The 12,265-nt window shown below is 51.4% G+C and overlaps 1 protein-coding gene across 6 annotated transcripts in view; it reads left to right on the top strand.

Annotated features, from left to right (window-relative positions):
- Positions 1 to 12,265, top strand: part of CKAP5 (cytoskeleton associated protein 5) — a 722,261-nt gene that overhangs the window by 663,684 nt on the left and 46,312 nt on the right. For all 6 annotated transcript variants that reach the window (XM_078684427.1, XM_078684424.1, XM_078684429.1 and 3 more), the window contains 2 exons: positions 231 to 314; positions 426 to 582. In XM_078684427.1, coding sequence (XP_078540553.1) covers positions 231 to 314; positions 426 to 582 — 241 coding nt within the window. The remainder of the gene's footprint in view (positions 1 to 230; positions 315 to 425; positions 583 to 12,265) is intronic.

Below are 12,265 nucleotides of genomic sequence, written 5' to 3'. Positions count from 1 at the left end.
CGTATTGACTGTTATGGACTTAAAAGCTGCAGGAATCTTGCATAAGTAATGCTGTGTAAAAGGCATGAAAGAATTGAGATTTGCTGCCTTTTACTTTTTTAGCTCTAGATTGTACCCAATGTTATGTTTGCCAAAGTATTCCCGTCCTGCTTAAACTACATGAACTGCAAGGTAGCCTATTTACTGCTATACCTCTTACCATTAACATACATTATGTGTTTTCTTTCTAGGATGAAAAGGCCTCCAAGGCAAAAGTCAGTGACCTTTTAGCAGAAATATTTAAGAAGATTGGCTCCAAAGAGAATACCAAAGAGGTAAGCACTTTATGCACGTAGGGGCCTACATGCAGTGGTGGGAAGGGAAGTCAGTCTAGTAAATGCATTCAATTTCAGTGTCTCAGACATAGAGTTGTTGTTTATCCACAGGGCCTTGCTGAGCTCTATGAGTACAAGAAGAAATACTCAGACACTGACATCGAGCCCTTCTTGAGAAACTCCTCGCAGTTCTTCCAGAGCTATGTGGAGCGAGGTCTGCGTATCATTGAGTCAGAAAAGGAGGGCAAAGGTCGAATCACATCAACAGGTATCACCACATCTGTGCAGAAAAGCCACAAATAAATGAACCTTGTTTACTAATTGAATGCTTCCTCCAAACTTTGGTGTGAACTGTTTCTGCTGTTGCTAGAGTGCATGCATTTCTTTCATTATCATTCAGGTGTTTGTGTGGTTTCTAGACTTGCTAGCATAACCGTGGCGCTTCCTTAGGCTTTTTTATAGCATTGGTTCTGTAGTAGGGGATCTCTGTGTATAGTCATAATCTAGTGAATAGTCCCGCTCATGTGCCGGGACCCCAGAGCAATCAAAAATAATCTCTTAAGCTGTCTTCTGTGCAGTCCTGCATAGACACTTAAGAGAGAATTAAAGACAAATAATGCAGCCTATACATGCAAGGCTACACTGTCCAGTACTTCAACTAGAAATGCAAAGGACATTCCACCAATATCATATTCCGCACAGTCTGCCAAGTTTCACCCATAGAGAAACTTCCCCCTTCACCAAATCCTTGGAATGATAGAGGAAGGACAGGACAGACAAGCCCCCCATATGCTGCCATTATGTGGTTTAAAAAGGGATACCGTGCCTTTAAGGAAACTTTCCAGAATTCTCTTGGTATCCCAGAATGCACAGCAAATCCCTCCACTTTCAGTTCTTTTTTCCAGCTCCTGCTAGCAGGACCCTGGAGCATTGAGCTCTCCCTTTTTGGGGGTTTTTCTAGAATTTGTGCACGTTTAAAGTGTTAGAGCGTGTTCACTCGACGTATTTTTGCTTCTTCTCTTTCCTGGAGTTTTTCTGGTGATTTGGCTGCTCTTTTGTCAAATATGCCTGCCTTATTTGATAAATGTCCTGAGTGTGCCAGGAAGAAGGCAAAATCAGATCCACACAGGGTGTGTATCCTGTCCCTGAGGAGTGTGAGATCTGCCTGCAGTTCCCCAAGAGAACCCTGAAGGACAGAGAAAAGACCAGGCTCCAAGGCTTGGAGCAAAGAAGGCAGCAAGGTCAAGGTGGGTCTGCATATGAAGGGGCCTCTTCCTCTGCCCGTGCGCCGGCCTCTGGGGGGGCTCCCCAGTAAGGAGAAGGCCAGAAAACGTTGGCGTCGATAGCCTTGACGTCAGCGTCGAAAGGAATGACCACAGTCTGTTCCCTGTCTTCCCAGGGCTCTGGGTCGAAGCGCCTTCGACGTCTAGGGGATTGACGTCGAGGCCTCAGACGAGGTCGACGTCGAGAACTGATTCGTCGTCGAGCCATCATCGACGTCGAGAGGGGTCAAGACGACGCTCGCCGTCGAGGCGACACCGCCGGTCACCGTCGACTCGACGTCGAGACAAAGATCAGCGACGTCGAGGAGGTCGCCGTCGAGGGGACGATCTTCGACGTCGAGGCTACGAATGTCGAGGCGACGACCGTCGAAGTTGAGGCGACACTCAGCGTCGAGGAGGAAGTCATTGTCTTCCAGGAGGCCTTCTAAAGCCAGGACTCAGTCCTCTGCTTCTGCGAGTCCACGGTTGCGGTGGCGCCGTCGCTAGTCTACGAGGGGTACAGCCTCGAGGTCGCCCCCTTCTGGTCAGGCGAAGAAAAGGAGTGGGAAAGTCTCCGGGCTCTGAGTACTCAAGTCTACTCGCCCTCCAAGCCAAGGTCGCCTACACCTCCTCCGTTACCCGAGGACCCTCCTCCGCGTACTCCGACACCTCCACCGCCTCATCCCCCTCATCATCCTCCTCATCCCCCTCCTCCTCCACCTCCTCATCGTCCTCCACCACCACCTCCGCCAAGGTCAATCTCGTTGCCACATCTTCCGACGACGCCTACTGGGCCTCCACAACCTAGGCTCCCGTTTTGGCCTCCACAGTGCCCTCCTCTCCGGCTCGTGGACCGTCCAAGGCCACGGAGGTCGAGATCTCGCTCCAGATGGAGGGATAGGTCCAGGAGTCTCTGTCGCTCTTCTACGAGGTCCAGACGGCGCCATAGGAGGGACCGGTCAAGATCCCGCCACACGGATTCATCCCATGCCAGGGACTATTCACCTACCCTGTCGGACGAGGGTGTCTCCAATAGACGACATTGTCTCCTTCCAGGAGGTGTTGCTGCGAGGGGCAGCTAAGCTGGGCATCACGCTCACGGTGCCCGCGCCATTGACTTCCATAATTTTCGAGACTCTGCACAAGAAGCAGTTTTCTGATAGATACATCTGCCGTGTGGATTCCTCACCTTGTGAATATCCCCTTGCGTCAGCAACATTCGGAAATTCTTTTTGTAGCTTCGCGCCGACGTGGACTCGGACGTCACAGAGGCACGGCATTGCTCGCGACTCCGCTGACGTCCCAGACGCCTACAATAGGCCCACGCCGGCGTGATGACATCAGTTCCCTTTTTTCCGCGTCGTCGACGCTAACGGTTTTCTGGGATCGTCTGTAGCTTTTACTGTAACTTTGTTACTATCTAAACTTCTAGTGTCTTTGTCTTCTTGTTTTCATCATGACTTCGAAGAAGACTGGATTTAAAGCTTGCGGAGAATGTAACAGAGTAATGTCCATTACAGATCCGCATGAATGCTGTTTGTGGTGTCTAAGCTCCGACCACGACGTCGAGGACTGCCAATCTTGCAAGAAGATGACACCGAAGGCCCTCCGAGAGAGAGAAGCGAAACTTCTGGTTGCTAAGTTTAAAGGAGGAAAAGAAAAGAAAAAATCAAGATCGCGAACTCGTCGTTCGAAGTCAAGATCTCGATCGAGGTCGCGATCGGATTCGTCATCAGCGCATGCTTCGAGGTCTTCTAGAAAGAAGCATAAGAAGAGAACCCATGAATCCCGACATCGATCGAGGAAGGAGTCGGGTTCCAAACCGAAGTCACAAGTGAAACTGGTTGAGAAGGTGGTTTCGTCGGCTTCGGAGGATCCCGATGTCGAGGTTGAAGCATCGCATGCGGACTCTCCGAGTTCACCGAAGCGGAAGTGTGCTCCATCTCCGGACCCATCACATCCTTCAGGTCGGGAGGATGAAGGTGAGGAGGAGGAGGAGGAGGTTGGTGAGGGTGGAGCTCGGATGCCAGAAGGTAGTACGACTCCGGTACACCAACCTGAAGAAGAGGTCGACGTCGTTTCGACTCCACGTCCTCAAGAGCAACCTGGGGGTTCATACCCAGCCTTCCCAGCTCCAGGTCAAGACCCTTCGCAATTCCTGAATGCGATGTTCGGAATTTATTCAAGGGCTATGTATCCCTCTGGGGCTCCTACTGGTCCTATGGCATATGGTTTGGGTATTCCTCATTCCTATGCACCTGCGCCCTTTATGCCTTTTATGCCGGCTCCGGTGCCGCATTGGCATTATCCGACTCCGGCGAGGCCTTCGACACCGAAGCCATCGACGCCGAGTTCGATGACTCCGATTCCTTCGACTCCAGTTCCATCAACTATGATGCCGAACCCTGAACGACGTCGTGAATCTCTTCCTCGTCCGACGTCGGGTTCGACGCCGGCTCCGGCTCCGTCTGAGTCAATTGCGGATCCGAGGGCTTCGAATGTGAAGATAAGATCTAGGTGTGAAGCCCAAAGATGGATGGATGAGGAGAGATATAGAGAAGAAAATCTTGAGGAAGGCGAGCTTCATGATTCTGAGGACCCTTTTGAGGACCTATCTGTAGCTAGTGGCCTTGAACTGTCACCTGAATGGGACCTTGTTTCTGTTTCTAATGAACCCTCAAAAGATGTGGCACCTTATCATGTGGTGATAAAGAAAGCTGCAAATTTATTGAACATTTCTCTACCATCTGCAGAGTTTAAATCTAATCTGCTTACAGAGGTCCTTCACTCTCCTTCAGTGATTGAACCTTTACTACCTTTTAATGATGCCTTAAAGGAGCCAATTTTAGAAATTTGGAAAAATCCTGTATCTGCTCCTGCTGTATCTAGAGCTGTGGCTAGGAGGTATAGAGCAGCTCCTGAGGACCCAGAGTTTTTAACATCTCATCCTCTACCGGAGAGTTTGGTAGTGCAGGCTGCCTGTTCCAAGAGGTCTACTGGTGCGTTTCCGCAGGTTCCAGCGGAAAAGGAGTCTAGAAAGCACGATCAGGCTGCTAAGAAGGTCTTTTCATCTGCCAGTATGGCTTTAAAATCCACAAATGCAACCTGCTTAATAGGACGTTATATCCATGCTCTTATGGACACTGTGAAGCAATTGGTGCCCAAGATGCCTGAAGAGAATAGGAAAGACTTTCAAGAAGTTATTTCTGATACTCAAGCTGCAGCAAGACAGGTTATCCAAAGTGGATTGGACACGACTGATTCTGTGGCAAGGATCATGGGTTCTTCTGTTGCGACAAGGAGAGCCGCATGGCTTAAATCTAGTGAGTTTTTCACTGATGTCCAAGCTGCGCTGATTGATCTTCCTTTTGACGGATCTGGATTGTTTGGGAAGAAGGCAGACACTGCGTTGGAACGCTTTAAAGATAGCAGAGCAACAGCCAAGTCTTTGGGCCTTCAGACCAGGGGCACTTTTGCAAGACGCTCAAGAGGATTTGGCAGATCTTCTTTTCGAAACTATAGATCTACCCAACAGCAGCCACAGCAGCAGCAGAACACTTTATACAGAGCTTATAGAGGCAAACAAAGAGCCCGAGCTCGGGCCGTAATGTTTCCTCCTCTTCTCCATCCCAGCCCCCAGCCACAGCAGCAAAGCAGCCCTAGATCCACCATTCTGGATCATGTGGGCCCAGTGGGGGTCCGGCTTACCCATTTTCTACAAGATTGGGAATTGATTACATCGGATCTTTGGGTTCTCAATCTTGTGGAGAATGGGTATGCACTTCCTTTCCAGGAGTTCCCTCCCAATTACCCTCCTTGCCAAGGTTTTTGTTCGGAGGACCATCTACTTCTTCTGCAGGAAGAAGTCCTGGCTTTGTTTCGAAAAGGTGCGATAGAGGTGGTTCCGGAGCAGGAGAGGGGTCAGGGATGCTACTCCCCGTACTTCCTGATCCCCAAAAAGGATGGCAGGCTCCGGCCAATTCTGGATCTCAGGATCTTGAACTTTTACCTGAAACAGGAAAAGTTCAAGATGCTCACTCTTGCACAGGTTCTTCAAGCGCTGTTGGAAGAAGATTGGATGGTGTTGATCGACTTGCAGGATGCGTATTTTCATATTCCCATCTTGAAGTCGCACAGAAAGTATCTCCGTTTTACGGTTGGGTCGCAGCATTACCAGTTTGCGGTCCTTCCGTTTGGACTTACTACTGCGCCTCGAGTCTTCACCAAGGTGATGGCGGTGGTGGCAGCACATCTCAGGAGGTCAGGGATACATGTGTTCCCGTATCTGGACGACTGGCTGATCAAAGCGGAGTCGCCAGAGAAGGTGCTCCATCATCTGCAAGAGACAACTCAGTTGTTACACAGGTTGGGTTTTTCGATAAATGTACCCAAGTCTCACCTGGTGCCCTCCCAGCGCAACCTGTTCATAGGTGCTGTACTGGACACAACTGTATGTCGTGCATTCCCTCCTCCTCAAAGGATCCGCGACATACAGGAAATGATTCCTTTGTTCTACAATGGAGCGGTCGTTCCAGTTCTGAAGGTTCTTCGCCTGCTCGGTCTGATGGCTTCTTGTATTCTATTGGTCAACCATGCACGCTGGCACATGAGGGCACTCCAGTGGTGCCTCCGCAGGCAGTGGTATCAGCACAACGGAGATCTCAGGGAGTCAGTGAGGATCTCCAGAGAAACTGCAGCGGATCTGTCTTGGTGGAGCGTGGAAGGCAATCTGTCGCAAGGAAAGCCTTTTCAACTTCCTCCATCGGTGGCCACGGTAATAACGGCTGCATCCACTCTAGGGGGGGGTGCTCATCTGGGGGACCTGGAGGTCAAGGGTCTTTGGTCTCCAGAGGAAAGGTTGCTTCATATCAACCTTCTGGAATTACGGGCAATACGTCTGGCACTCAAGGCCTTCCTTCCCTTCCCTTCGCGGTCGGTCGATTCAAGTCCTCACGGACAACACGACCGCGATGTGGTACATCAACAAGCAGGGAGGAGTGGGGTCGCAGTGTCTCTGCAGAGAGGCTCTACGTCTCTGGTCCTGGGTTCAGGACCATCAGATTTGTCTGATGGCAAATCTGGCCGGGGTTCAGAACGTTCGTGCAGACATTCTCAGTCGGCAATTCTCTGCTGACCACGAGTGGAGGCTTCACCCGGAGGTGGTTCACGACATCTTTCAGATGTGGGGGACTCCTCGGGTGGACCTGTTCTCCACTCGCGAGAATGCTCACTGCCTGTCATTCTGCAGTCTCCAGTATCCGATGCAAGGAGCCTTGGGGGACGCGTTTCAGTTGAGTTGGAACTCACTACTCCTTTACGCGTTTCCTCCCATACCTTTGATTCCTCGGGTTCTGAGGAAAATTCGCCAAGACCGGGCCCAAGTCATATTGATCGCCCCGGATTGGCCAAGAAGGGTGTGGTACTCAGACCTTCTCCACCTCTCCTCTCACCCGCCGCTCCGTCTGCCTCACAGGGCAGACCTCCTCTCTCAGATGGAGGGGCAGGTTCTACACCCCCACCTCCAGACCTTACACCTTCATGCCTGGAGATTGAACGGGGCAACCTGAGTTCTTTTTCTCTCCCGCCTGATGCGGTGGATATCATCTTGTCAGCCAGGCGTGACTCCACTAAGTCCATCTATTCTTATAGGTGGTCAAAATTTGTCACTTGGTGTGGAGAGAAATCTATAGACCCTTTGAGAGCCCATTTGTCTGATGTTCTCCAGTTTGCCCCTTCTCTGGCGCAACAGGGTCTTGCCGTTGCGACAGTGAAGGGTTATCTTTCAGCGCTGTCGGCATTTCTCGGTTTGCCTGATCAGCCTTCCCTCTTCAAATCTCCTGTGGTTTTGAGATTTTTGAAGGGCCTCACAAATAGGTTCCCTCCTACTCCTTTTATTGTTCCTCATTGGGATTTGAATCTTGTGTTGACCTATTTGATGGGTTCTCCCTTCGAACCCTTGCACAGGTGTCCCTTGAGGCTTCTTTCTTTTAAAACGGTCTTCTTGGTTGCAATCACCTCGGCAAGGAGGGTGAGTGAGCTTCAAGCTCTTAGTTCCAAGCCCCCATTCTTATCCATTCATGCTGAAAGAATGGTTCTCAGGACCAGGGCTGCTTTTCTGCCTAAGGTGGTAACTCCCTTCCATCTAGGACAGTCCATTACCCTTCCTACCTTCTATCCTCCCCCAAACCCTTCCAAGGAGGAGGAGAGGCTTCATCGCTTGGACCCAAAGAGGGCTGTTAGTTTCTATCTTGATAGGACTAAAGACTATCGTATTGACGATCAGCTCTTCGTGGGTTTTGCTGGCTGCAAGAAGGGCAGAGCGGTGCACAAGCGCACACTTTCCAGATGGATAATTTTGTGCATCAAGATTTGCTATTCTCTGGCGGGTAAGGACCCTCCTGAGGGTATTAGAGCTCATTCAACTAGAGCGAAGTCTGAAACTTCTGCTTTGTCTAGAGGTGTACCTGTTGAGGACATTTGCAGGGCCGCGACTTGGGCCTCCCTCCACACTTTCGCGAAGCACTACTGCTTGGATACCGAGGTGAGGAGGGACGGCCACTTCGCGCGCTCTGTCCTCCAAGATTTCCTGGTATAGCAGAGTGGACTCCCTCCTCCGGGAGTGGGGACTGCTGTGGGACTCTATTCACAAGGTGAGGAATCCACACGGCAGATGTATCTATCAGAAGAACAAGTTACTTACCTTCGGTAACGCTTTTTCTGGTAGATACTATATCTGCCTGTGAATTCCTCACTGACCCACCCGCCTCCCCGTTGTCCACTCTTCTATACCAGAGTTTCTGTAATGTATTTATTTTATTGTCAAGGAGTTGTTTATTTCAAATGTTTTATTGCATTTGCTTCACGCTGTGTGTGTTGATTTCTATACTACGTATGCTGTGTATATGTCTATTGTCATCGGTCCGTCCGTGTGCCTCGAAGGCACGGAAAAAAGGGCGGATCTGATGTCATCACGCCGGCGTGGGCCTATTGTAGGCGTCGGTGACGTCAGCGGAGTCGCGAGCGATGCCGTGCCTCTGTGACGTCCGAGTCCACGTCGGCGCGAAGCTACAAAAAGAATTTCGGAATGTTGCTGACGCAAGGGGATATGTTCAAGGTGAGGAATCCACAGGCAGATATAGTATCTACCAGAAAAAGCGTTACCGAAGGTAAGTAACTTGTTCATCTCGCCCTTTGTTGCCGTTGGTGCCAGGGCTAGTGGAACCCGCCATGGAGCTCTTCCTCACCACTGCGGCTACGAAATCCGCGCCTTCCAGGCTGCAGAAGAAATATAGGGACCCTCACTCTGACCCAGCGTTTCTTCGCTTGGATCCTGTGCCAGACTCCGTGATTGTGACGGCGGTGAGGAAACAGCACGCCACGACCCCGTCATCGACAGTGCCTCCTGACAACGAGAGCCGCTGGCTGGATTCGGCAGGCAGGAAGGTCTGCTTGACGACCTCCACGTCAGTGAAGGCCGCGAGTGCCTCAGCCTTGTTGGGACGTTACGATCGGTCTCAATGGGAGTCCCTCCCACGGTTCGTGGAACTCCTTCCCGGGATAACAGGGAGGATTTCCAAGAAATCCTTAATGAGGGACTGATGGTCTCCAACCAGGTAATTAGCTCGGCTGCGGATTCCTCCCTCTTGGCAGCCCACGGATACTGCCATGGGGTCAACCAGAGGCGCCACGCCTGGCTGTGTCTGACATCCTTGAAGCCCGAGGCGCAGCAGAGAGTTGCCAACCTACCCTTTTCTGGCGAGACCCTCTTTGGAAAACATGTGGACGAGGAGATGGCCCGCATGAAGGCGGAGGCGGAAACCCTTACGGCTGTCGGGTTGGAAACGCCTAAGGAACAGAAAAAGACCTTCCGCTCGTTCCAGAGACGGTACGGGGCGCAAAGTAGAGGGCAAGGTCGACAGGCTGGACAGCAACAGCAGCAACAGTTCCAGCGGCGCCCGTTCCAAAAGCGCCAGAGGGGCCGAGGTGGTCAGTAGTCTTCATCCGCGACCAAAGGCCCGGCTGGGTCTAGGCCCTGAGGTGCTTCTTCCCCTTCATCTGTTACCCGCTCCGGTGGGGGGAAGCATCCAACATTACCTGGCAGAGTGGAGAAACATTACTCAAGACAAGTGGGTGCTGAATATTGTTTGCAATGGATACAGTCTTCGGTTCACCAGTCCGCCTCCAGCAATTCCACCGGTTGGCTCGCAGTTCCAGCTGCGCGAGCTCCAGGCGGAGGCCGATACCCTGTTAAGAAAAAGGGCGATAGAAGACGTACCTCTGTCTCAAAGGGGAAAGGGTCTTTACTCGCGCTTCTTCCTAGTACGGAAGAAGGACAAGAACGAGTTCAGGCCCATTCTGGATTTGCGACAAGCAAACAAGTGGATCCGGAGGGGAAAGTTTTGCATGTTGTCTTTGCACCAGATTTATCCTCCGCTGCAAAGGGGAGACTGTCTTTGCGCGACAGATCTGCAAGATGCGTACTTCCATGTGCCCATTGCACGGAAACACCGGAAGTTCCTGCGCCTCCTTGTCGGCACCAATCACTATCCGTACACCATACTACCGTTTGTACTGAAGTCTGCACCCAGGACTTTTTCAAAATGCATGGCTGTGGTAGCAGTGCACCTGCGAAAGAACAAGGTGTTTGTCTACCCCTACCTGGACGACTGGTTGATCAAGGCCTCCACCTTCCAGGAAGCACAATTGCACTTCAACAGGACAACCGTCCTGCTGAATCAGCTGGGGTTGCACATAAATATGTCCAAGTCTGTTCCGATTTCCGGTCCAGTGCCTGCAGTACTTGGGAGCCTCCATCAATACGCTGTCAGCAAGCGTGTCTCCTTCGGAGGAGAGACGCTTATCGCTCCTTCGAAGGCTCAGGCTCTCATAGCTGCTCCATCTACAACAGTGAGGACGGTGCCTTCTCTACTGGGGTCGATAGCCTCTTGTATCTTCCTCCCTCCACATGCGCGCCTACACATGAGGCTGCTGCAGGAAGGTTTGGAGGACCAGTAGGACCAGAGGAAAGGGTGTTGGGACGACAGGATTCAGTTGTCACTCCACGCCCAACAGTCCCTGAGGTGGTGCTCGGCAGAGAATCTCCTCAGAGGAGCTCCTTTCCACAAAGACATCCCTACTCAAACTATCGTGACGGATGCGCGTCTCCTGGGCTTGGGAGTGCATTCGGACCGCCTACAGATCCAAGGAACGTGGTCTCCGGCGGAGACCACGTATCGCATCAATTTCTTGGAACTCAGAGCTGTTCACTTTGCATTGAAGGCCTTTCATCCGTCCTTCCAGACCAACTCCTTGCTTGTGTAGACTGACTATACGATCACGATGTATTACCTCAACAAGCAGGGGTCCTCAAGATCGCGCACACTCACAGGAAGCTTAGGCGATATGGCACTGGCTGCTAGCCAGAGGACTGATGATAACTGCGACTCATCTGCCCGGTGTGCACAATGTCCAGGCGGACGCCCTCGGCAGGTTGCTTCAAGAAAACCATGAGTGGGTCATAAACGACGAGGTGCTCGGCAACATCTTTGCCATGTGGGGCACTCCAGACGTGGATCAGCAAATGCCGCCGCTTCGCCTCGAGGTATTATCAGCCGGGACTCTGGGGAACACGTTATGGATCAGCTGGTCGAACAGCTTTCTGTACGCTTTTCCACCCATTCCACTGATTCCGGCGGTGCTCATCAAGCTGGCCCAGTCCCAGGCACGGATGATCCTCATTGCTCCGGAATGGCCCAGGCAGTGGTGGTTCACGGACCTGCTTCACCGGTCGATCCTGCCTCATCGGCGGCTGCCGTGTTGGCCGGACCTTCTCACGAAGTTCGGGGGGCAGATGGTGCACCACAACCTCTCGTCGTTGAGTTTGGCGGCATGGCTCCTGAGATAGTGCAATATGGCCACTTAAATCTTCCTGAGGATTGCATGGACATATTGAAGGAGGCTAAGAGGCAGTCTACTAGGACCTCTTATGCTTACAAATGGAAGAGATTCTGCATCTGGTGCATGTCTAAGAACTATGATCCGACGGCGTGCAAGTAAGATGTCATCCTTCCATAGCTTCTGCATCTAGCTCAGTCTGGACTTAATGTCCATTTCATTAAGGTTCATCTGGCTGCATTGACTGCGTACAAGAAATGCCCTTCGCAGACGTCCTTCTTCCAGATTCCTGTGATTAAGGATTTTTTGGAAGGGTTGAAGAAGGTGTTCCCTCCGGTTCGGCTTCCTTCGCCTTCGTGGGAACTGAATGTGGTGCTGTCCAGGCTGATGAAGGAACCTTTCGAGCCTATTCACAAGGCTTCGCCGCAGCACCTGTCTTGGAAGGCGGTGTTCCCCGTGGCCATTACATCGGCCCGCAGGGTGAGTGAGATTCAGGCATTGTGTTGCCAGGAACCTTATACTGTTTTTCATGCTGCTGAGGTTATGCGTACTCACCCTAAGTTCCTTCCCAAGGTGATTTCTGATTTTCATGTTAATCAGACTATAACTTTACCAACATTTTTCCAGAATGCTTCCACTCCAGCGGAAAGGTCTCTTCATTCCCTGGATGTCAGAAGGTGTTGAAATTCTATCTGGATAAAACCAAATAGATTCGTAGATCCGACCAGTTGTTTGTCAACTACGGGTCGGTTAGGACTGGTCTGGCTTATTCGAAACAATCCATCTTTAGGTGGA

Source organism: Lissotriton helveticus, chromosome 3_2 (genome assembly GCF_964261635.1).
Source record: "Lissotriton helveticus chromosome 3_2, aLisHel1.1, whole genome shotgun sequence".
Taxonomy (NCBI): domain Eukaryota; kingdom Metazoa; phylum Chordata; class Amphibia; order Caudata; family Salamandridae; genus Lissotriton; species Lissotriton helveticus.
This window is presented reverse-complemented; position numbering and strand designations above follow the sequence as displayed.